This window comes from Canis lupus, chromosome 32, assembly GCF_003254725.2.
Source record: "Canis lupus dingo isolate Sandy chromosome 32, ASM325472v2, whole genome shotgun sequence".
Lineage (NCBI taxonomy): Eukaryota > Metazoa > Chordata > Mammalia > Carnivora > Canidae > Canis > Canis lupus.
In genome coordinates this window covers 32,158,266-32,179,285 of record NC_064274.1, presented here as the reverse complement: position 1 = coordinate 32,179,285, position 21,020 = coordinate 32,158,266, and the positions used below count along the sequence as shown (strand labels likewise).

Here is a 21,020-nt window from a genome sequence, read left to right as displayed (position 1 = left end):
ATAATGGGCGGATCCTGTGACCCTGAGATCATGACCTGAGCCAAAATCAGGTTGGTCACCCAACTGACTGAGCCACCCAGGTGCCTCTATTCTCTCCATGATTCTTTTTTTTTTTAAATATTTTATTCATTTATTCATGAGAGACACACAGAGAGAGGTAGACACATAGGCAGAAGGAGAAGCAGGCTTCCTGTGGGAAGCCTGATGCGGGACTCAATCCCAGGACCCTGGGATCACAACGCAAGCCAAAGTACTATGTTAAATAACAGGGGCACCTGGGTGGCTCAATGGTTGAGCATCTGCCAGTGCATCTCAGTGGCTTGCTCAACCAGGTTGGCTACTTTCTAACTCCCTTCAATTTTTTGACAATTCATGAGGACTGCAGATATGCTAAAATGATGAAGCATTTTTAACCAACTATTTTGTATAGCTATAATTAAGAAATTTAACAGATCATATTATTATTTTTAAAGATTTTATTTATTTATTCATGGGGGAGAGAGAGAGAGAGAGAGAGAGAGGAACAGACCAAGGCAGAGGGAGAAGCAGGCTCCATGCAGGGAGCCCGACATGGGACTCGATCCTGGGTCTCCAGGATCACACCCTAGGCCGAAGGCGGCGCTAAACTGCTGAGCCACCTGGGCTGCCCCAGATCATATTATTAATTGAGCTTTATAACTAAGGACCAGTGAGGTTCAAATTTCTGCACTGGTTCAGAAAATATCCACTTATCAAATACATCAGTTCGATATTTCCAAAACTTCAGCTATTTACATGCCACCTTCACAACTTTTACTATATCTGCATATTATCTATGAGAGTATTTATTTACTCATTTTCTTTTTTTTTTAGTGTACGTGCTGCTGAAGCAAGCACAATTTACTCATTTTCTTGAAATCAGTAGTAAACACCTCACTTTCTTTTTACCTAACATCCTCCTGAGCAATAATATCCATGAAATCATAAATGTTATGAGTTAATTATATGGTTTTTAGAAAGATTTTACTTATTTATTTACCTATTTAGAAAGCAAGCGTATGTATAAGCGGCCAGGAGTGGTGGGGCCGCAGAGGGAGAGAGGGAGAGGGAGAGAGGGAGAGGGAGAGGGAGAGAGGGAGAGAGAGAGAGAATCTCAAGCAGACTCCACCCTGAGCTCAGAGATTGACATGGGGCTTGATCCCAGGACCCTGAGATCATGACCTGAGCTGAAATCAAGAGTTTGCTTAACCAACTAAGCCATCCAGGCTCCCCTGATTAATTATATTTTTAATTCACATTAAATTAAGGATGTAATTCAAATTTTCAAAGTTTGGACATGTGCCACCTAAAATCAATAGTTTGTACACTATACTTTGAAAAACTGTATTAATATATAACTGATATTAAAGCTATAATCAGCTTTGTTCTTTAGACATAGAAGGGTAATAGCACCAGATAATACTCTTACTTTTATTTTTTTATTATTTTTTTTAATACTCTTACTTTTAAATTTGTCTGACAGAATTCTATGAACACAGGAAATCTCAACATCCTGCAAGAATCAATGTCACTGTCAACAAGAAACAAAGATTCCCCCATATAGAGAAGCAATAGATACAATAACAAAAATATGGAATGAGTTTACAACAAAAGTTTGAATGTACATCCCTATTAAAATTCTTCAAAACACGGGTACTTAACATTTCAGGAAAACATTTTCAATAAACATTTTATGCTAAAAAGCCATCCATCTGAAAGAGATGAAAAAGCAGTATATGTACTGTGTTTGGGGTAAAGGGGTTAGTGAAATTATTTTGGAATGGAAGGAACCATGGAGTTTCTGAAATATTTTGAAGTAAATACATTTATTCTTAAAGAAAATTCCAGGTTCTAAACCCAAACTTAGATCACATAGGACTTAAGTGGAGATTATTATGCTTAATATGTCGAGTGTGTTCATTACACAGTATTATTCTATGTGAGATTTTATAACATCCATCATGATTTACATATGGCTTTAAAATACACATATATTTAAAGTTTAAGCAATTATTGGCCCCTTACTTGAAAGGAATCTAATCAAAGCCCCCTCCCCAGCCAATTCTATAGACAAAACTCACAGGTGTTTATACCTGGCCATAACTCTTTGTTTTCTAGGTCATGGTACTCTTTTTTTTCTCAGAAAATAGACCCCATCTACAAAACATATTCTTCTCTAGCTTGACCACAACACACATTCTGGACAAGCCCTGGACAGAGCTCCTCAAGAAACCTGTCACTTCCTGCTCTACCTGGCCAACAGTTGGCCCCCTTCCTCCAACTCCCCGCCCTCCTCCTCAGAGGCACATTTTCAACCCTCTCACAATCCTTCAAAACCCCTTAAAAGGGGAACCCCGGGTGGCTCAGTTTAGCGCCACCTTCGGTCCAGGGCAAGATCCTGGAGACCTGGGATCGAGTCCCACGTCTGCATGGAGCCTGCTTCTCCCTCTGCCTGTGTCTCTGCCTCTCTGTGTCTCTCATGAATCAATAAATAAAATCTTAAAAAAAAAAAAAAACCCTTAAAAGGTCCAGCCTAAAAGAAACTCAGGCTAACATCTCTCTTGATGTCTGGCCTTTATCCTCCCTTGGAGAGTGAATAAACTCTCCCTTGCTTGTTGCCCCACTCTTTGTAAAATTCTTTGTTGTTCCCAATACCAGCCACCCTGACATGACTAGCCATCCTTCATGCTAGTGAAGGATACTATAAAATTCTGGTGTCTTGTTGGGAGAGAACTTGGGGAATTCATTCATCTTGGATTCAAAAGATATTTGAGATGGCGAGTAAATTATTGCTAGAATAATTTTAAATGTTTTGTTTCTCTTGAGGCTGCAGGTTGACAGAGTTTGGAAGGAGGAGGTGGAAAGAGAGAAGTGGAAATTATTTTGATCAGTGGATATAACGGCTTGACTTGGCATTTGTTGAGGTCTGGTTGGTGTGTCTCTCAGGTGGTAAGTTGATCTATATCCACCCCGACCCAAAATCGTGCTCACCATACAGACATGTAATCTGATGACACCCCATCTAGAAAGAGGTGCACAGCTTCTATGGTACAATTACTCAATTGTATTTGAGGCCAAGAAGGAAAGAGGAAAAACTAAAGAGGGTGGAGACTATGCTGAAGCATCACATAGAGACAACAGCAGAGACTCGAACAGCAACAGTGATTATGTGTTAAGGAATTTAAAATGTTTTTAACAATGAGGTATCAGCTAACCAAAAGCAGATATTGCTTCTCATAAGAACAGTAGCTGCACTAAGTAGAAAGAAAAGACAGAGGGAGATAGAAATAAATATTCTAGAGGTGCCATTATGTTGTGACATAAATTCCCTCCTTCCTGACACTACTGCCTCTGCACTCTCACCCACCTGCAAGTCCCAAACTATCTTAAAGGTCATAATTTGTGGCTTTCCAAAGTGATTTAGAGCCCTGATTTCAAATAAAAAAATGTGTTAATGAAGGGACTCTTTTGCATAAAGCGTGAAAGAATTTAATTTTTCTAGATCCTTTCTGTGTACATAATGCTTCATCATGCCCAGAATTCCTATCAGTTCTTCCCATATGAAAACAGTAATTCTCCACTCTTATCTGTTTCCTGGAAAAATCATTGAGGTCATCATACAAGTGAAGGCTTCTCTTATGATTACATATGTACTTGAGGCAAAAGTCCCAGGTTACTTTTTCACATAAGTGAGCCTACCTCTTTTAATGGTTTAATCAAACATCTTCATTCAGTGACAAACTCAGGTGTCCAGTAGCAAGCTCCTTGACATAGGACTTTGTTATTAAAACTTTCTTTAAAAATCCTCACATCTTCTAAAAAAAAAACAGGTCTTTTTCTCCTTTCTCTAGAAATCTACATTTACTGGTCCTTCCTCTTCCCAACCCTCACCCCCTTTCTGTGGCATTTTTAGAAGTGCAAGTATTCTTAGAGCTCTAAAGTTATTTAAATGTAAACAAGATCAGGAATTAGAAACAAGGTTACAGTTCAAAAAAATACTGTCTATACATTATACCATCTTTTGTACCCACATCTGTGGTTTGTCATTTAAAGGCTGATACTCACCTTTGTCTCGAAGAAAAGGATAAGTAAGCACTTATACTGCCAGCAAATCTAACTCTGAAAACGGTTAATTTTAGCACAATCTCCCTGAAATACACTGTTTCTCATAAACAGCCTCGGTTTCAGGAAGTAGAAATTTGAAAGAAAACAGTCTGTCATTGTCTCAGAATCCGATTGTGTAATTCGACTCTGGGACTTTCAGCAGTTTTGCACCATAGGACACACCCCTTTAGGGATGGCTTTGGTGAGATGTATTCTGGGAGTTGTATTACTACGGAGAAGATTCTTCTTTTAAACAAAGTCCAAGGAAACTCCTTATTTGAATTAAGTCAGAATGGAGAGACAGTCCTCTGAGGGCCAAGGAAAGAGAATGGCAGTAAGAAGCAATGAACATGGCATTGTTTTTGATCTATTATCAACAGACAAACTCATGTTAGGGATCCATTTCAAAGTGGGAGTGGTCAACAGCACTAAATGGAACAGAGAAGTGAAAAAGGGTCAGGACAGAAAAGTGTCCACTGGCTTGGCTAGTATAGTAAGTCAAAGATAGCTTTAACAGGAACAAAATCAGTGAAGTGGTGGCAGAAGGCAGGTGGAATATTTTTAAATACAAAAAAGTAAGAAATAAGTAGAGTAGAAAGAGAACCTTTCCATCCAAGCCTAGGTTAAATAAAATATGCACATGGAGCCTACTTTCAGAGGCGGTTACACTTCTGAAGTTATTTCAGGGTTGAAGCAAGATGATCTCAAAACTAACTTTACCCTTTAATTACATTATATAATTTATTATATAATAAACTTGAAGGCCACAAACAGCAAGTAATAGAGACATTTCTATGGGGACATGGCCAGAATGTCATTCTGGAACTTTCTTCCCAGAATTCTGTACTTAGTTGGAAGCGCAATTATGGTAAACATCAAAAGAAAACTAGAAATAAAGGATAGATGGAGAACTTATTCCAAGTATGGCATTTCTCCAAGGCAACATTTTTTTTGAGAAAATAAAATCACTGAATTATAAATTAAATAATGTATAGCTTCTGATCCCTCGTTAGTAGTATAAAATGTTATTTGTTAGGATGCTAGCGATTCCTTAAATCTTAAAAATTAATCAAGAAGCACTAACAAATGCATTGTAAATATTAAGTATTATTAAGTATTAGTAAGTACTTCAGTAATACTAAAGGAGGGGGGGGGGTTTGGATTTTTACTTTTTTACTAAAAATTACACCAGTAAGGAGTACTATATGACAAAATTTAGATTGAACAAGAAAGATTAAGTTACTTGGTTTAAAGGATATCTGACAGAAATAATGTAACCCTCCCAAACTGGCCCTTTTCCTGTTTACAAAGCCACGAGATCTCATAATGGGTTATTAGTACCAGGATCTACTGGGAACTCTTATAATCCACTGATTTCTTTTTTTTTTTTTTTTTAAGATTTTTTATTTATTTATTCATGAGAGACACACACACAGAGAGAGAGGCAGAGACACAGGCAGAGGGAGGAGCAGGCTCCATGCAGGGAGCCCAACGTGGGACTCGATCCTGGGTCTCCAGGATCACACCCTGGGCCAAAGGCAGGCGCTAAACCACTGAGCCACCCAGGGATCCCACCACTGAGATCTAACAAAATAAACTATACTAGTGTTCTATTGTTGCATAAAAAATTACCACAAATTTAGCAGCATAAAGCAGCACTCATTCAATTATCTGTTCTATAGACAAAATGTAAAATATTTCTAAATGAAGATGCATTTTATTTATTTTTTAAAAAGATTCTATTTATTTTTTTAGAGACAGCACACGTGTGCACCAGCAGGGGGAAGGAGAGGGACAAGCAAATTCCCTGTTTAGCGCTGAGCCTGACCCACTGCTCAATCTCATGACCTTGAGACCGAGGCCTGAGCCAAAATAAAAAATGGGTGCTCAACCAACTGAGCCACCCAGGTGTCCCATGAAGATGTATTTTAAATATCTGTAAATTGTATCATAACTCAAACATGGATGTTATATAATATTTAAAAATTTAGAGGAAAAAATAATAAAGGCTCTATGATACACAAAAACAAAAACAAAAAAACCCAGCACCCATTTATTATTTCTATGTTTCTGTTGGTCAGAAGTCTGGGCCCATTATAGTAGAGCATGCTAGAGTTCTAATCTGAGGGTTGGGGTCTCCTTCAAGCCTCATTCAGATTGTTGGCAGAATTTTAGTTGTTGTTCCTTGCCATGTGGTTTCCATAGGCAGTTCCTGGTCAATCTGGGCGTGTGTCTCTCCCTTTCTGAAGGGCTCAGTCCGTTTTAAGGATTCATGCGATTAGGGCCAGCCCAGCTAGATAATTTCCCTTTGAATTATCTCTCAAAAACAAATGATTACAAACCCACTCATAGGAGTGGTATCCCATCATATTCACAGGGTCTGCCCACACTCAAGGGGAGGAGGTTATATAAATTGCTTTTACCAGTGGGTTGGTATCTTAGGGGCTATCTTAGAACCCTGCTTACCACCGGAACTTTCCTACAACTGCCTCCAGGAAGGCACAGAACAGATGGCCCCGAACAGGCTGACTCTTCCTCCTCCACCATCCGGTGCCCTGCCTTCACAGGCTCTAATTTCTTTCTTTTTTTTTTTTTTTCTTTTAAAGATTATTTATTTATTTATTTATTTATTTATTTATTATTTATTTATTCATTCATTCATTCATTCATGAAAGACACAGAGGGAGAGGGGCAGAGGGAGAAACAGGCTCCATTCAGGGAGCACAGGCTCTAATTTCAACCTTACCTTCTGACCACACTCTTGGGAACCTGAGTTCTACTGCAGCCTTCCACCTTTTGAGAAATATTGAGGCATTAGAACGTTGAAACCTATCTCTTGGGAGGCTTCTCTTACCTGGCTCTTCTTTTAAAAGCTGGGTTTTTTTTTGTGTGTGTGTAACCATGATGCATGCAAATGAGACAAAATAGTATGAAAAAGCACACAGTGAAAAATACCTCCCCACATATTTGGAGGCCTTCTCCCTCCAAATTCTTTTTCTCAGATTAATCATTCTGTTTTGAGCTTTCTTTGCAGATAGTTCACTCATTTACAGACAGGTTGTTTTTTTTTTTTTTCCTCACAAATGAGCAGCATCTTTGTTCAGCACTTTGATTTTTTCTTTAGTAGTGCATCTCGCAGATCTTTCCGCATAAATCTAAGTTGTTTATTTTAATCATAGTCACTTGACTCCAGGAATAGGGAGGAGGAAGAGAAGTCCACACTAGCTTTCCTTTGTCTCAATCTCAACACTTTGGGTATCCACATGTCTCCCTCCTTTGGAGAATAATGGAAAAAGTTAAGTGAGTTGTTTCAAGTAATTCGAAGTATTTTCATAGGTTGGTAGAGAGCTTCAGCCGTGGAGTGAGGCACTCTTGAGTTGAGTTACCCCAAATCTGAGTATCTGAGCTGGGCAGTGGAGAGTTAGAGCGCATCCAGGAGGGTTAGAGTGTATTGAATAGAAGGTGGGTTTCATATAACCCAATTACCAGCAAGCAACAAAAACAAGCAATGCTTCTTTTTTTCCTTCTCTAAGGTGTGACTGTATTACCACAATTATTTTTCGATCTTAGTGAAATGCAATAGGTTTTCAGGTATATCTGCTAAATTATGGGCTACTAAAAGTATCTAAAACTATTTTTAAGATTCTTTCCATGTAAAAATATACTAGATTGTGGGCATTTTATGTTATTTTTACATTAAATGATTCATCACGGATAGTTCAAACAGTAAATCACTCTTTTCAGAATCAACAACATATCTGCCTATTATTTTCTTCTATTTTGACTTGATAAACAATTCCAGCCTGACTTATGAGATATCCATTTCCCTGAAGGTTCCTTTTAATCTCTTCCTAAATCGGTAGCCTAGGAATAATGTAAGGGAACAGCAAAATGAAATAATATTCAGCATCATAAATTTTGGCAATTATTGCATTTTCTTTATTCGTGCTATTAATAGCATCTACTATACTAGTCCTTTGCCACTTATAAAGCATTTTCAAATCTTAATATCAAAGGTTGGAGATCAGAAACTACAATTCTGATAATGTTATTTTATTGTATAGGTTTATTGGTATAGTTAAGTTGTGTATCTTACCTTCTACATGCTCTAATGTTCTTCAGCTGAAAGATGATACTCTCGCTATCTCCACTCCAGAGAAGAAATAATAAATGCTGATGATTAACAAACAAAATTGCAGCCTTACAGGAATCTGCTTCCTCTGTAGTTATACTCTTCCTTCCTCAGGTTTATGGTTCCTAATTATACCTAACCAACTCTGAGAGGTCAAAATTTAGCCCCCTCAAAGAATCTCTTTATCAGATGGGGAAGTAGCAAGTATCAATGTCGTTTTACGGCCAGTGAAACTGACCTGCAAAGGAGCAACTCTCCTGCAAATCAGGGTCAGAATCCAGACAGATGAGTAGTTTCCATCTGACACCTACCAGAATTGGTGGGTAGATTCCGAAGCTCCGAGGTAAGTGGGCCAGTTTAACCTTGGTCACTGCTAGCTTTGTCCTCTCTCCTCAGTCTTTCACTCTCGATATAGTCTTACTCGTACCCCGCTCTAGACACTGATTGTCTTTAAGTTCCTCCACCTGTAGTTTATTCCGAACCTTCTCCCTGAGGCAGAAAAATACTATTACTTTTTTCACTGGAGGCCCTAAAGGACTCCTGGGCGGGTTAAGCGTTTCTCAATGCACCTTGCACCAGCCTATACGTGCGGAACCCCAGACTCTGGATGATGAGGGAGAGATCCCTCCAGGTGGACGGGGCGGAGGAGGAAGCCCTGGACTGCTCTGGTGTAGGGTGGGTGCTGACTAGGAGCTCTGCGGCACCCCCAAACCCGGTCTCTGCCCTGGCTCGCTCCACGGGACACTTAGCCACCCTCAGGGCTGCAGGTCACTCACCCGTAAGGGGGACCCACTCTCCCGACCGCGAGGATTAAATGAAATCCTACAGGCCGTGCACCTCGCTTGTCTAGGAAGTCACTTCGACTCTCCGCCCACCCCTACCCCGTCCCGGGCCCACACTCGAGGTCGGGCGGCACAGGGCGGGGGCAGGGCGTTGAAGCGACTCCGCTCCCTTTTCAAACTCTAGCTCACTAGCCCCATCCTTTTGAGGGGCCACCTGTTTGGGGAGGTAAGGTACTCGCCAGTTTTACTGCGCTTCAAACCTGGCCTGGAACCTCAGAAAGACGGCCAGGGGGCTGGGCCTCTCGCGCACCCCGCCTCAGCAGCCTCGCACACCCGGCGGAGAGGGGAGGGGGCGCGCGGGGGCGCGCGGGGGCACGCGGGGGCGCGCGGGGGCGGGGCCTGAGAACCGCCGCGCCACGCTCCGGCCTTTATAAAGGCTTCGGGGCGTCTACAGGGCGCACTTCGCCGGGAGCGGGAGGAGCGGTGCGGGCCCCGCCGCCTCCGCGCACCGCCCCCGCCCCCGCGCCCCCGCGCCCCCGCGCCCCCGCTTCGGCCCCGCCCCCTCCCCTGGGCTCCCAGCGCCCTCTGGCGCCCCCTGGAGCTGCGGCGGGGGGCGCGCGGGGGGCTCCGACGGTCGGCGGACTCCAGCCTCCGCGCAGGCCCCTTTAGTCTCGTGCGGGGCCTGGAAAAGCGAAGCCGCTCTGGGGAAGCCAGTTCACCGACTCCCCGGCCCCGAGGTATCCGGGCGGGCTGCGGTCTGGGGGTGAAGTGCGGAGGGTGTCTGGCCTGTTTATCGCCCCGAGAGGGAAGCTTCCTTTGTGTAGGGGTCTTTCGGGGTGCGCTACAGAGAGTCACAGCCCCTGCTCCCGCCGGCCCAGCGCGCGGGCGCGCTTGAGCAATTACAGCACGGCCCCAGCTTTACGAAATTTAGGAATATTTATAAATGCGATGGGGGGAATACTGAAAGGAAATACCAGAAGATGGGGTGTGTTTTCTTTGTGCTTTTCTGTGCTTTGCAAGGTGTCCCCCCCCCCCAATCAGAAAACAAAAAAGAATTCCATTTATCAAGTGTAGCTCAGCAGTGGTGCGTGAACCCCCGGGCGTCCCCCAGGCCCCTTTCCACCTGCAGGGACTTGGCTACGGGGCCGCGGGCTCCCTGGAGCTCTCTGCTGCGGGGTCTTCCGGCCCTGGCCTCCTTACCTTAGCTGTTCCTTAGAAAAATAGGGTAATCGGCTGTTTTCTGGGACTTCCCAGCTTTCAGATTGAAAGGAGGAATTTCCCAAATCCTCCGGAAGCCAGAACCCACGCTGTACCTCATAGCGGATGTCCCCAGCCACCGAAGAAGCTGGACTCTGCAAATCTGATTGCGTACAGGCTCCTCAGACAGAGCGGGACAAAGAAGACACTGTCTTTGGGAAAAAGTGAGCTCTCTCAAGGTTTTTACCTTGCTCTTTCTGGTTTTCACGACCTTTTTTTCCCCTCTTTTTTTTTTCAAAACCTATTATTTAAGAGTTGATTCTGCTGAACAGTAGTAGAGTTCATAGATGTCTTCGAATCCACACTGGGGTGATGACCCCAGTGTGGGGGAGTTGGTCAGGAGGGAGGTTGGTCGGGAGGAAGGTGGTCAGGAGGGAGGATGGTCAGGAGGAGTGCCCTGTCTTTTGCTGTGCTTCAGAGTTTCTCTTCTCTCCTATGAGCTCAGTGTTGAGTGTTGGTGGTGGGGAGAGCCTTTGAAAAAAGGCTACTTGCAACAAGACAAAAGTCATACTTTCTCTTGAGATTATTGATAGTGGGAGCTGAGGAGGGATGAAAGTAAAACTTTTAGAATACCTCCCTTAACACGTTGCTCAGAACACACTCCAATATTGCAGTAGATCTTATCTTAAAAAACAAACTTAAAGCATGAGAGTCCTCTTGGCATGCATGACCACCCAGGGGCACCAGACTTTCTGTTAAACTGCTTGGACACCTGGTTCCTCCTTTGAGCAAAAATATCTTTTTGTTCATGACAGTTGAGGTTCAAACAGTTTTTTTGCAATGTTAGGGTATCATCTCTTTACTGGCTTTGCCCAACTTTGGGAGGGGTGGGTGGTGTGTGTGTGTGTGTGTGTGTAAGAGAGATAGAGAGGTGGAGGGGGAGGGAGAGTTTCAAGCATGGGGGGTGTGGGAGTGTGAGCAGGCATAGAGAGCATGTTTTTGCACATAACACCTCTATACGTATATATCCTTTATTTCCTTCGAGAGGAGGAACCAGCAAAGGAGAGGTTTACTCTTCTTCTGACACTCAAGGATGGAGCACTCGCCTTCTGTATTATGCTTTCTGTGATAAAGTTCTTGATAGCGGGGCTCATTTTTATTTCTATATATTTATCTATTTGTTGTAGTTCATTTGTGAATGTAGATGCTACTGTGTATCAGATATCATCGCAATGTTTTACCACTTTTTCTTTTTTCTTTTTTTTTTTTTAATTTATTTATGATAGTCACAGAGGGAGAGAGAGAGAGAGAGGCAGAGACACAGGCAGAGGGAAAAGCAGGCTCCATGCACCGGGAGCCCGACATGGGATTCCATCCCCGGGTCTCCAAGATCGCGCCCTGGGCCAAAGGCAGGTGCCAAACCGCTGCGCCACCCAGGGATCCCTACAACTTTTTCTTTAAGTAAACTCTGTACCCAACGTGGAGCTAGAACTCAGGACTCTGAGATCAGGCGTTGCATGCTCTACTAACTGAGCCAGCCAGGCGAACCCTTTTTACAATTTTTTGGTGTCAGATATCACAGTTTCCCATTTCAATACTTAGCTAATCTGCACCTCCATGTAATTCCATAAGAATCACATGGTTTGTAATTTTGTAAAGAAAATATTTGTTTTATGTTTGGTTAGATATTAAGTACACATGGTATACAATTTCACAGATACAGGGTATACAATGAACAGTCTTCTTTCTACCCCTGACCCGTTTCCCTCTCCCAAGGTAACCACTGTTACTGGTATTTAACCTCATTGTTCTTCTGTCTTTGATAATTTATGTCAAACAGATTTCAAAAAGCTGCCTTTTAGCATTTGTACACTAGTGATTTCTTTTTTAAAAAGCTCTATAAAAAAGATCTACCAATCTTAGTTTTAGGTTTTATTTTTTTTAAGATTTTATTTACTGATGAGAGAGAGAGAGAGAAAGAGAGGCGCAGAGACATAGGGAGAGGGAGAAGCAGGCTCCATTCAGGGAGCCTGATGTGGGACTCAATCCCAGTACTCTAGGATCGCGACCTGAGCCAAAGGGAGACGGGCTCAACGGGCTCAACCGCTAAGCCACCCAGGCATCCCCTATTTTAGGTTTTTTGTTGTTGTTCGTTTCAGTCTTTCCTGTTTTTCTATTGACCACTCAGAAATGGCAGAGATTCAGGCCACTTTGTAAAGGGAACTTGCAGCTCTGGAAATTAACAAATTCTCAGTTCCTTGAGTTTAGAGACCGTGACCATGATTTATTCAATTTTGGAGCTCCCCAAACAACCTGCAAACAATTACTGGTGAATACTGGGTCCATGCTAACATCCATAGGTAAAGACTGAGGGATAACTAATACAGTAACATGCTGCTACAGAGCCTCTTTCTCTTATGAGGCAGCAGTAACAACATCTTTCCCTCCCGAACACTAGATTCTAGGTTGGTGTCTTGCTGGTTTTAGTAAGCTTGCATGGCCCTCCTCTCTACAGATTAACTGCTAGAGCTTGTGGAGTAACTGGTAACAGGGAGCCTTATTTGTTGTGGGTAAGAGAGGGTGTTTTTCTGTTCTATTTGAATCTTGACTTTGATACTGGGTTTGTAACCTGGCTAAGTAGCCCAGGTTAACCCTCTAAAACTTAGCTCCCACATCTGTGAAGTGGTGATTCATAGGGTTATTTTGAAGATGAGACAATATGTGTAACTGGCATGTGAAGGGCATACAGTAAGTAGTAACCCTGTTAACTGTCAGGATTTGCAATCATTTCATACCTTCATTGGCTAGGTGAACGCATGTCAGCCCAGGCTACGTTAGGTTTCAGGAACTAATGACTTAAAAAGAGCAGATTTGATTTCTTGCTCATATTACATGTTCTTTTTGGTTCTGTCTTTGGCTCTTCCCTCTGGAATGGAGACTGAGCTGCTTTGGGGGACTGCCAATGTGGTAGAGGCAGAGAAGATTGGTGGAACCTCACAGTGGCTTTCAAAGCTTCTGCTTGGAAATAAGCTTCTGTGTCACTTCTATTCACGTTTCATTGACATGGTTGTATTATCTCTCTTAAGGAGCAGAACCAGTAGGTGTAGGCCTGGTAGGGAAGGGCAGCAAATATTTGACAGTTTTACCATCTACCTCAGTATTTTTGGAGGGCCACAGTTGTGATCCCAAAAGTTTATCAAACCCTGAGAGTTGATTCACACCAAGATATTTGTAGTCACTGATTTGATAAACCAGAATGCCAGTTTTTTTTTCCTTACGTGAATAATATATCTACCCTGAGAACTCGGCATAAGAACTTGTATGAGAGAAACTTTTCTTGGTGGTAGATTTGCTCAAAAAGAATGAATTCTAGTTCATTCTAATTCATATAAGAAGTTATATGAAGTAAGAAAACAAAATTTGGGTGTTACCAAAAAACTGTGTCCAGAATACACCATTGTTTTTATTTTTATATTTTTTTAAAGATTTTAATTTATTTATTCATGAGACACACACACACACACACACACACACACACAGAGAAAAGGCAGAGACACAGGCAGAGCGAGAAGCAGGCTCCATGCAGAGAGCCCAACGCAGGACTCAATCTTGGGTCTCCAGGATCACACCCTGGGCTGAAGGCGGCGCCAAACCACTGAGCCACCTGGGCTGCTCTACACCACGGTTTTTAATCCAGATGTCCTTTTGGAACTGTCATTGTCCAAAGTCCAAGAATGAACTAGACCGATAGCAGTATTTCCTAGATAAACCTGAGATCACTGACAGATTCTTGCCTTTCCTTTTTAGGTTCTTTACTTGTTAACAGCTCATTCTTTTCTTGCCAGCCATTAATTGTATCATCTGATGATTTTTTGTAAGTATTCTCTTTAATGTTGTCAGCTTCTTGAATAATGAGACTTCATTATTATAATTAGACTATTTTCAGGGGTGTCTGTGTGGCTCAGTCAGTTAAGCGTCTGCCTTCTGCTCAGGTCATGATCCCAGGGTCCTGGGATCAAGCCCTACATTGGGATCCCTTCTCAGTGGGGAGCATGCTTTTCCCTCTCCCTCTGCCTGCCACAACCCCCTGCTTGTGCTCATAAATAAATAAATAAATAAATAAATAAATAAATAAATAAATAAATAAATTCTTTTTTAAAAAGTATCTTCAAATCACAATTCTACCTATTGTGTGATTTTTCTTTCTGCCTTGGTTTCATAGTAATTTTTACCATTGTTGGCCCATGATTTTGAGGGTTCCTCTCACATTTTCTGCTTCTAGTTGGGCATGTCTTATCTGCTTGGGTAATGTGATATGAAGTAATAATGTCCAAAAAAGAGTATATGACAAAAGTAAATTTAAAATTAAAGATATATTTCCAAATCAGTAAAAAAGGAATTTTGCTTAGCTGTAACATTTGTTGAAAAATTGAATAAATTGAGTTTGATTTTTAGCATTCACTCGTGTGGAACTTAAGAAACAGAACAGATGGGGATCCCTGGGTGGCGCAGCGGTTTGGCGCCTGCCTTTGGCCCAGGGCGCGATCCTGGAGACCTGGGATCGAGTCCCACGTCGGGCTCCCGGTGCATGGAGCCTGCTTCTCCCTCTGCCTGTGTCTCTGCCTCTCTCTCTCTCTCTCTCTCTGTGACTCTCATGAATAAATAAATAAAATCTTAAAAAAAAAAAAAAAAGAAACAGAACAGATGAACATAGGGGAAGGGAAGGAAAAATAAAATAAGATGAAAATAGGCAAAGCATAAGAGATGCTGAACTCCAGCACCTGGGTGGCTCACTCGGTTAAGGTCATGATCCCAGGGTTGTGGGATGGAACCTCCAGGGAGCCCTGTAGTGTCTCTTTCTCTACGCATCCCCCGCTTGTGCACACACTTTCTCTCTGTAAAAATAAATAATTAAAATCTTTAAAATAAAAAGAGAGAAATGCTGAACTCTAGGAAACAAAGTGACGATTACTGGAGCGGAGGTAGGTAGGGGAAGGAATAATTGGGTGATGAACATTAAGGAGGACACTTGATGTAAATGAGCACTGGGTGTTATATGCAAATGATGAATCACTAAATTCTATCTCTAAAACTAATAAATAATACAGTATAAGTTAACTAAATTGAATTTCACTAAAGAATTTTTAAAAAGAAAAATAGCACCATAATTTTGCAAAACAGGAGAAAAGATCATATACTAAAAGTAAATAGCAAGCATAGAAAGAAAAGGAAAGCATTCTGTTTTTTTTAAACTGGCATAATAGTTCTGATACTAACATCTAATATAGATGGCAGACAAAACCACAAATCAACTTCACTTAAGATTATTGATTTCCAGACCCTAAACAGTTTTTAAGGAATGCAGGGAATACTCAGCATCACTCTATTGGTGTAATTTATCACCATGCTAGATTAAAGGAATTCTGTGTAGCTATTTATTTTTTTAAGATTTTATTTATTTATTCATGGGAGACACACAGAGAGAGGCAGAGACACAGGCAGAGGGAGAAGCAGGCTCCTTGCAGGGAGCCTGATGCAGGACTCGATCCCAGGACTCCAGGATCACGTCCTGAGCTGAAGGTAGATGCTCAACTGCTGTGTAGCTGTTTAAATATAAGGCATGTCTGTATGTGTGGATATGGTAACAAATCACCTATTTGTATTATTAATTTAAGAATGCAAGGTCTAGAACTGAATATAGTGTATTCCTATTTGTGTAAGAAAAATTTTTCTCTATGTGTAGAAACAGGTGTTTGCATCTATGAGCACACCCATAGTTATGCTTGTATAAAGAAAATTTGTTTAAGAATAAAAGCAACTTTTACAGTGGTTGACTCTAGAAGGATTGGGGCGGAGGGAAGGCAGTCTTTTTTTTTTTTTAAGATTTTATTTATTTGAGAGAGAATGAGCATTGGGGAGGGGCCAAGGGGGAGAGAGAGAGAGAGAGAGAGAGAGAGAGAGAGAGAGAATATCAGTCTCTCCAGTGAGCAGGGAAGGAAGCCCAGCCCAGGAGCCAGAGATCATGACCTGAGCTGAAGGCAGAAGTCCAACCGACTGAGCCACTCAGGCATCCTGAGAAGATACTCTTTTTAAAAATCCTTTTTTTGCTGTATCAATTTTTAAATTGTGTGCATTTAATTCTTTTGAAATAAATTAGTTTTGAATGGCAGTTCTGTATCAGAATAATCTCTCAAAGATTTTGTTAATTAATTATCCTGTAATACTACTTTACTCCACTGATTTTTAAAGATACATGTAAGCAAGTGTAGGTGGAAGGCACCACAGGGCCAAGAGCTCGAGAGGGATGCTGTTAACTCTTAACAGCAGTTAGAATGTGGTTAATGAAAGTTTGTCCAGTCATTAGGAACAATTGATAAAAGTAAATAATTCCAGTAGGAGTGCAGACTATAGAACTAACTTATGTAATATCTAATTTAAAATTATAAAATAAACTTTTAAAGCAATTGCTAGGGCATCTGGGTGGCTCAGTGGTTGAGCATCTGCCTTGGCTCAGGTCGTGATCCTCAATCCTGGGATCAAGCCCCAAGTCCCAGCTCCCTGCAGGGAGCTTGCTTCTTTCTCCCTCTGCCTATGTCTCTGCCTCTCTCTGTGTCTCTCATGAATGAATATATAAAATCTTTTTTTTTTTTTAAGTTTTTTTTTTTAATTTTTTATTTTTTTATGATAGTCACAGAGAGAGAGAGAGAGGCAGAGACACAGGCAGAGGGAGAAGCAGGCTCCATGCACCGGGAGCCCGATGTGGGATTCGATCTCGGATCTCCAGGATCGCGCCCTGGGCCAAAGGCAGGCGCCAAACCGCTGTGCCACCCAGGGATCCCGAATATATAAAATCTTAAAAAAAATAAAGCAGTTACTATTTTTTTTTAGTGTAGTTGTTGTACAATGTTCCATTAATGTTACATTAGTTTCAGGTGTACAATATAGTGATTCAACTCTTCTATACTTATGCTCATCACAAGTGTAGCTACCATCTATTACAATACCATGCTATTACAGTATTATTGACTGTATTCCCTATGCTGTGCCTTTTATTCCTGTGACTTACTCATTTTGTAACTGGAAGCCTTTATCTCCCACTCCCCTTCACTCATTTTGTCCAACCCACTGCTCTCCCTTCTGGCAACTATCAATTTATTCTCTGTATTTGCAGGTCATATTCTGCTTTTTATTTGTTTATTTAGTTTTTAGATTCTATATATGAGTATCATCACATGGTATTTGTCTTTCTCAGTCTGACTTATTTCATTTAGCATAATACCTTCTAGGTTCATCCTAGTTGTTGCAGATGGTGCAATCTCATCCCTTTTTTATGGCTGCATAATATTCCTGTGTGTGTGTGTGTGTGTGTGTGTACACCACGTCTTCTTTACCCTTTCATCTATTGATGGACACTTAGCTTGCTTCTCTATCTTAGCTAAGCATTTATTATATTTAATCCTTTACCTACTAGAAATCTAAGTGAAGATGTAAAGCATATTTAAATGTTGCAATTATTTGTTTATAATTTTTGAATTTCTTTAATCAGGATTTAAAATTCAGAATATATCTAATTATAATCTAGTTAATAAACTGTAGGCTTTCTTTATGTGTATATCCTCTGAGGGCATTCAAACCAAAGATATTTATTCCTGATTTAAAAAATGTAACTGTCATGTTTTCTCTGGGCCAAGTCACTCTATTTAAATGAGAAAGGAACTGACGTTTCTTTATACCCCTGCCAAATCACTTTGTTATTGACAAGCATTCCTTATTATTGTCCAGATTTTATGTATGGTCTTATTGTCAAACTAGAAGTGAGAAATAGAGATAGAAAAAGTTAATACACCAGATCTCATGGGAGTTGGTGTAAAATTTCACATTTGTGTTGTTTAATTGAAAGTATTCTGTGTATTGTCTTCTTAAAGTCTAAATAAATCACCTATCAGAAGATTTTCATAAAAGAATTAGAATTAAAGACTTTGATGCCTGAAGTATGGGAGTAAACTAACATGCTGTTTTGATTATTGCAGGCAGATCAGATTCTGAAACACATGATGTCCAATTTTGAAGATGCTGACACAGAAGAGACAGTAACTTGTCTCCAGATAACTGTTTACCATCCTGGCCAGCTGCAAAATGGAATTTTCCAATCAATAAGGTTTTATAACCGAGAAAAACTTCCCTCCAGTGAAGTAGTGAAATTTGGCCGAAATTCCAACATCTGTCGTTATACCTTTCAGGACAAACAGGTTTCACGAGTTCAGTTTTCTCTGCAGCTGTTTAAAAAGTTTGATAGTTCAGTTCTCTCTTTTGAAATTAAAAATATGAGTAAGAAGACCAACCTGCTTGTGGACAACAAGGAGCTGTGTTACCTAAACAAAATAGACCTGCCTTACAAGTGCATGGTCAGATTTGGTGAGTATCAGTTCCTGATAGAGAAGGAAGATGGAGAGTCATTAGAATTTTTTGAAACTCAATTTATTTTGTCTCCAAGATCACTCTTACAAGAAAACAACTGGCCAATACAGAAGCCCATTCCTGAGTATGGCAGTTACTCATCCTGCTTCACCCAAAACACTTCTCCTACAGAAATGGATGAAAATGAATTGTGAACACAGCTAAGAGGAGAATCATGAAGGATGAAGAAATCTGTAAATGTCTTATAGAGACTTCATAGTTTATTAGTATATTACTGTCATCTGTTGTCAAATTTGGGATCTCTTATTATCATTTTGAAGTCTTTAAATTGTATTAGTCATTGATTTAGTCATCTGTTGCATTCCTAGATGTATGAAGAATGTTTAAGTGTATTTGAGTATATATCTGTGAGGGCTAATGTACAAAAAGTATCTTTGGTAATGAAGGAATAGTGTTCTCAAGGTTATATTATTTTCTTTTTATGCTTGCTTTTAGTTCTATGTTTTATTTTGTAAGGAACCATCTCTTGGTTTGGTCATACTATTTCACAAGCAGCCATTTGTTTTCAAGGTCAAGGCTATGGGCAGGTTGTTACTGGCAGTGTAGCCTGTTGGTACCTGCAGTACTGGAGTACTACTGTAATGTGTTTTGGAGCAATGTCTATGAATCATTGTGGTTTTAATATGGAAGCTTTATTTGAACAATAATACCTTTGCTATGATTTCCTTTCTGTAGAATAATAGTGTTTATTTCCAAAAATACAGTTCTCATGTATATTCAGCATCTAAAACCAATATTTTGGACATTTTAATGAACCATTGCTATGTTTAGAATTCTTTTTCAGTTTTCTCACCAAATATTAAATTGATTTTTATGTACCACACATTTTTTAAATTCCATGAATTTGAAATTTTAACAGCACCCTTACATATAATAAAGTCAAAGTTTAATTCTGTAACCATGTTCTTTGAAACTCTTTCTGAAGAAAGGAAAGAACTATTCTTTGGCTGCTTACTCTAAGGGAGGAGTGCCAGAAACCTCAGGCAGAGGCTGTGGCTGGGGATTAAGATGCCTTCAGCTCTGCCCCTCAATGCATATTGGCTCATTTTCCATGTTCCTCACTCCATATGGTGGCACATGGTCACAAGTAGTTCCTGTAATAGCACATTCTTTGGTTTCTGCATCCCTCCTGAATCTGTTTCTTCTGGTTGTTTCTCTACCCCTGACCTCTAACTATCAACACTTAGTTGGGCTTCTCTGCCTATATTGTTCCCCAGGGTGATCTTACCTAGTATAATGACTTAAAATACCATTTACCTATTAATGACTTCTGAACTTGTATCTCTGCCTTTTCTGAACTACAGACATATATCCTATCACTGTCTTGATGTCTTCATTCAAATTTCACATAAACCTCAAATTTGACTTCCAAAACATAACTCTTAATTTCCTTTACCTTCCTAAATCTGTTCTTCCCACTATATTTATTAAGTTAGAAACTAAGTTATTGTCAAGCATAGTTGTAGCTGCTAGGTTGGCTGTCACATTTCCGTAGGTTTAACCAGCAAGGAGACCAATGAGCTCGAATAGACTTAATTTATTACTTACACAGATAGCAAAAGCTAAATCAGCATGGAGTCAGTGTCCCACATCCCTGGTCACTAGAGATGTCCCTAAGACATTGGACCAGGGAGGCCAAATGACACATAAATGGAAGGTAGCTCTGTTATTGAAGAGCCAACTCTAAACTCCAGCCAAGCAGTTTTATTAGATTATATCTGTAGTGAATGGGAGTGAGGTGGAAATCCCTGCTTCTCTAGAACCAGGGAGTTGGATAAGAAATTGCCCCATGGCAGCCTTCTGCAAGACAGAGGAGCTGATGATAAATGGCATTGTCACATCTCAAAGACTGCCTATCTTGCCATGGTCCAGGGAGGATCACAGGGCTTTGTCAGGTTGAGAGTTGCTATATAGGTATGCAGTGAGCAAGGTCGCCAGGGTACCATGCTGGATGCATTACCCCTAGTTATCTTAGATTTCACCCCTTCTTTTGCCTCCATATCTAACCCATCAGAAAATTTTGTTAATTCTACCTCTGAGGTTTATTAGCTCTGCATTCCTATCATCATTATCAAGTCACACCACGTCCCATTGTAAGTATCATACATACACTCTTGTCCTCTTGTATAACCGTTCTCTACAGAGCAGGTAGAGGAATTTTTTAAAAATGCAAATCTGATCACTGTACACCCTGGCTTACAAAAAAAGTCAGTGGCTTTACACATCAAATAAAATTAGCTCTTAACCATGGTCTACAAAACCTTACATGATCTGGCCCCTAAATACCCTTCCAAAATAATTTCATATTA

General features: G+C 40.7%; 2 protein-coding genes across 22 annotated transcripts in view; one reads left to right on the top strand and one right to left on the bottom strand.

Moving 5' to 3' along the window:
- The window catches only part of ALPK1 (alpha kinase 1), a 136,096-nt gene extending 125,720 nt beyond the window's left edge, over nucleotides 1–10,376 (bottom strand). For 5 of the 19 annotated variants that reach the window (XM_049104848.1, XM_049104849.1, XM_049104838.1 and 2 more), the window contains exons 1-3: nucleotides 9,272–9,425; nucleotides 8,566–8,739; nucleotides 8,219–8,272 (exon numbers count right to left, since the gene is read on the bottom strand). The gene's annotated coding sequence lies outside the window, so the exon portion shown is untranslated. The other 14 variants (XM_049104841.1, XM_049104839.1, XM_049104844.1 and 11 more) reach the window with 13 other exon arrangements.
- TIFA (TRAF interacting protein with forkhead associated domain) lies at nucleotides 10,318–19,609 on the top strand. 3 transcript variants are annotated; one of them, XM_049104866.1, is made up of 3 exons: nucleotides 10,318–10,457; nucleotides 18,264–18,648; nucleotides 18,728–19,609. In XM_049104866.1, the coding sequence occupies exons 2-3, from the start codon at nucleotides 18,285–18,287 to the stop codon at nucleotides 18,853–18,855; spliced, it is 492 nt and encodes a 163-aa protein (XP_048960823.1). In that variant the 5' UTR covers nucleotides 10,318–10,457; nucleotides 18,264–18,284; the 3' UTR covers nucleotides 18,856–19,609. The 3 variants fall into 3 exon arrangements, with proteins under 3 accessions (XP_048960823.1, XP_035565706.1, XP_025321738.1); XM_025465953.3 differs by adding an exon at nucleotides 14,041–14,107 and having other exon boundaries at nucleotides 10,319–10,457; nucleotides 18,264–19,609; XM_035709813.2 differs by having other exon boundaries at nucleotides 18,264–19,609.
- Nucleotides 19,610–21,020: the final 1,411 nt, after the last annotated feature.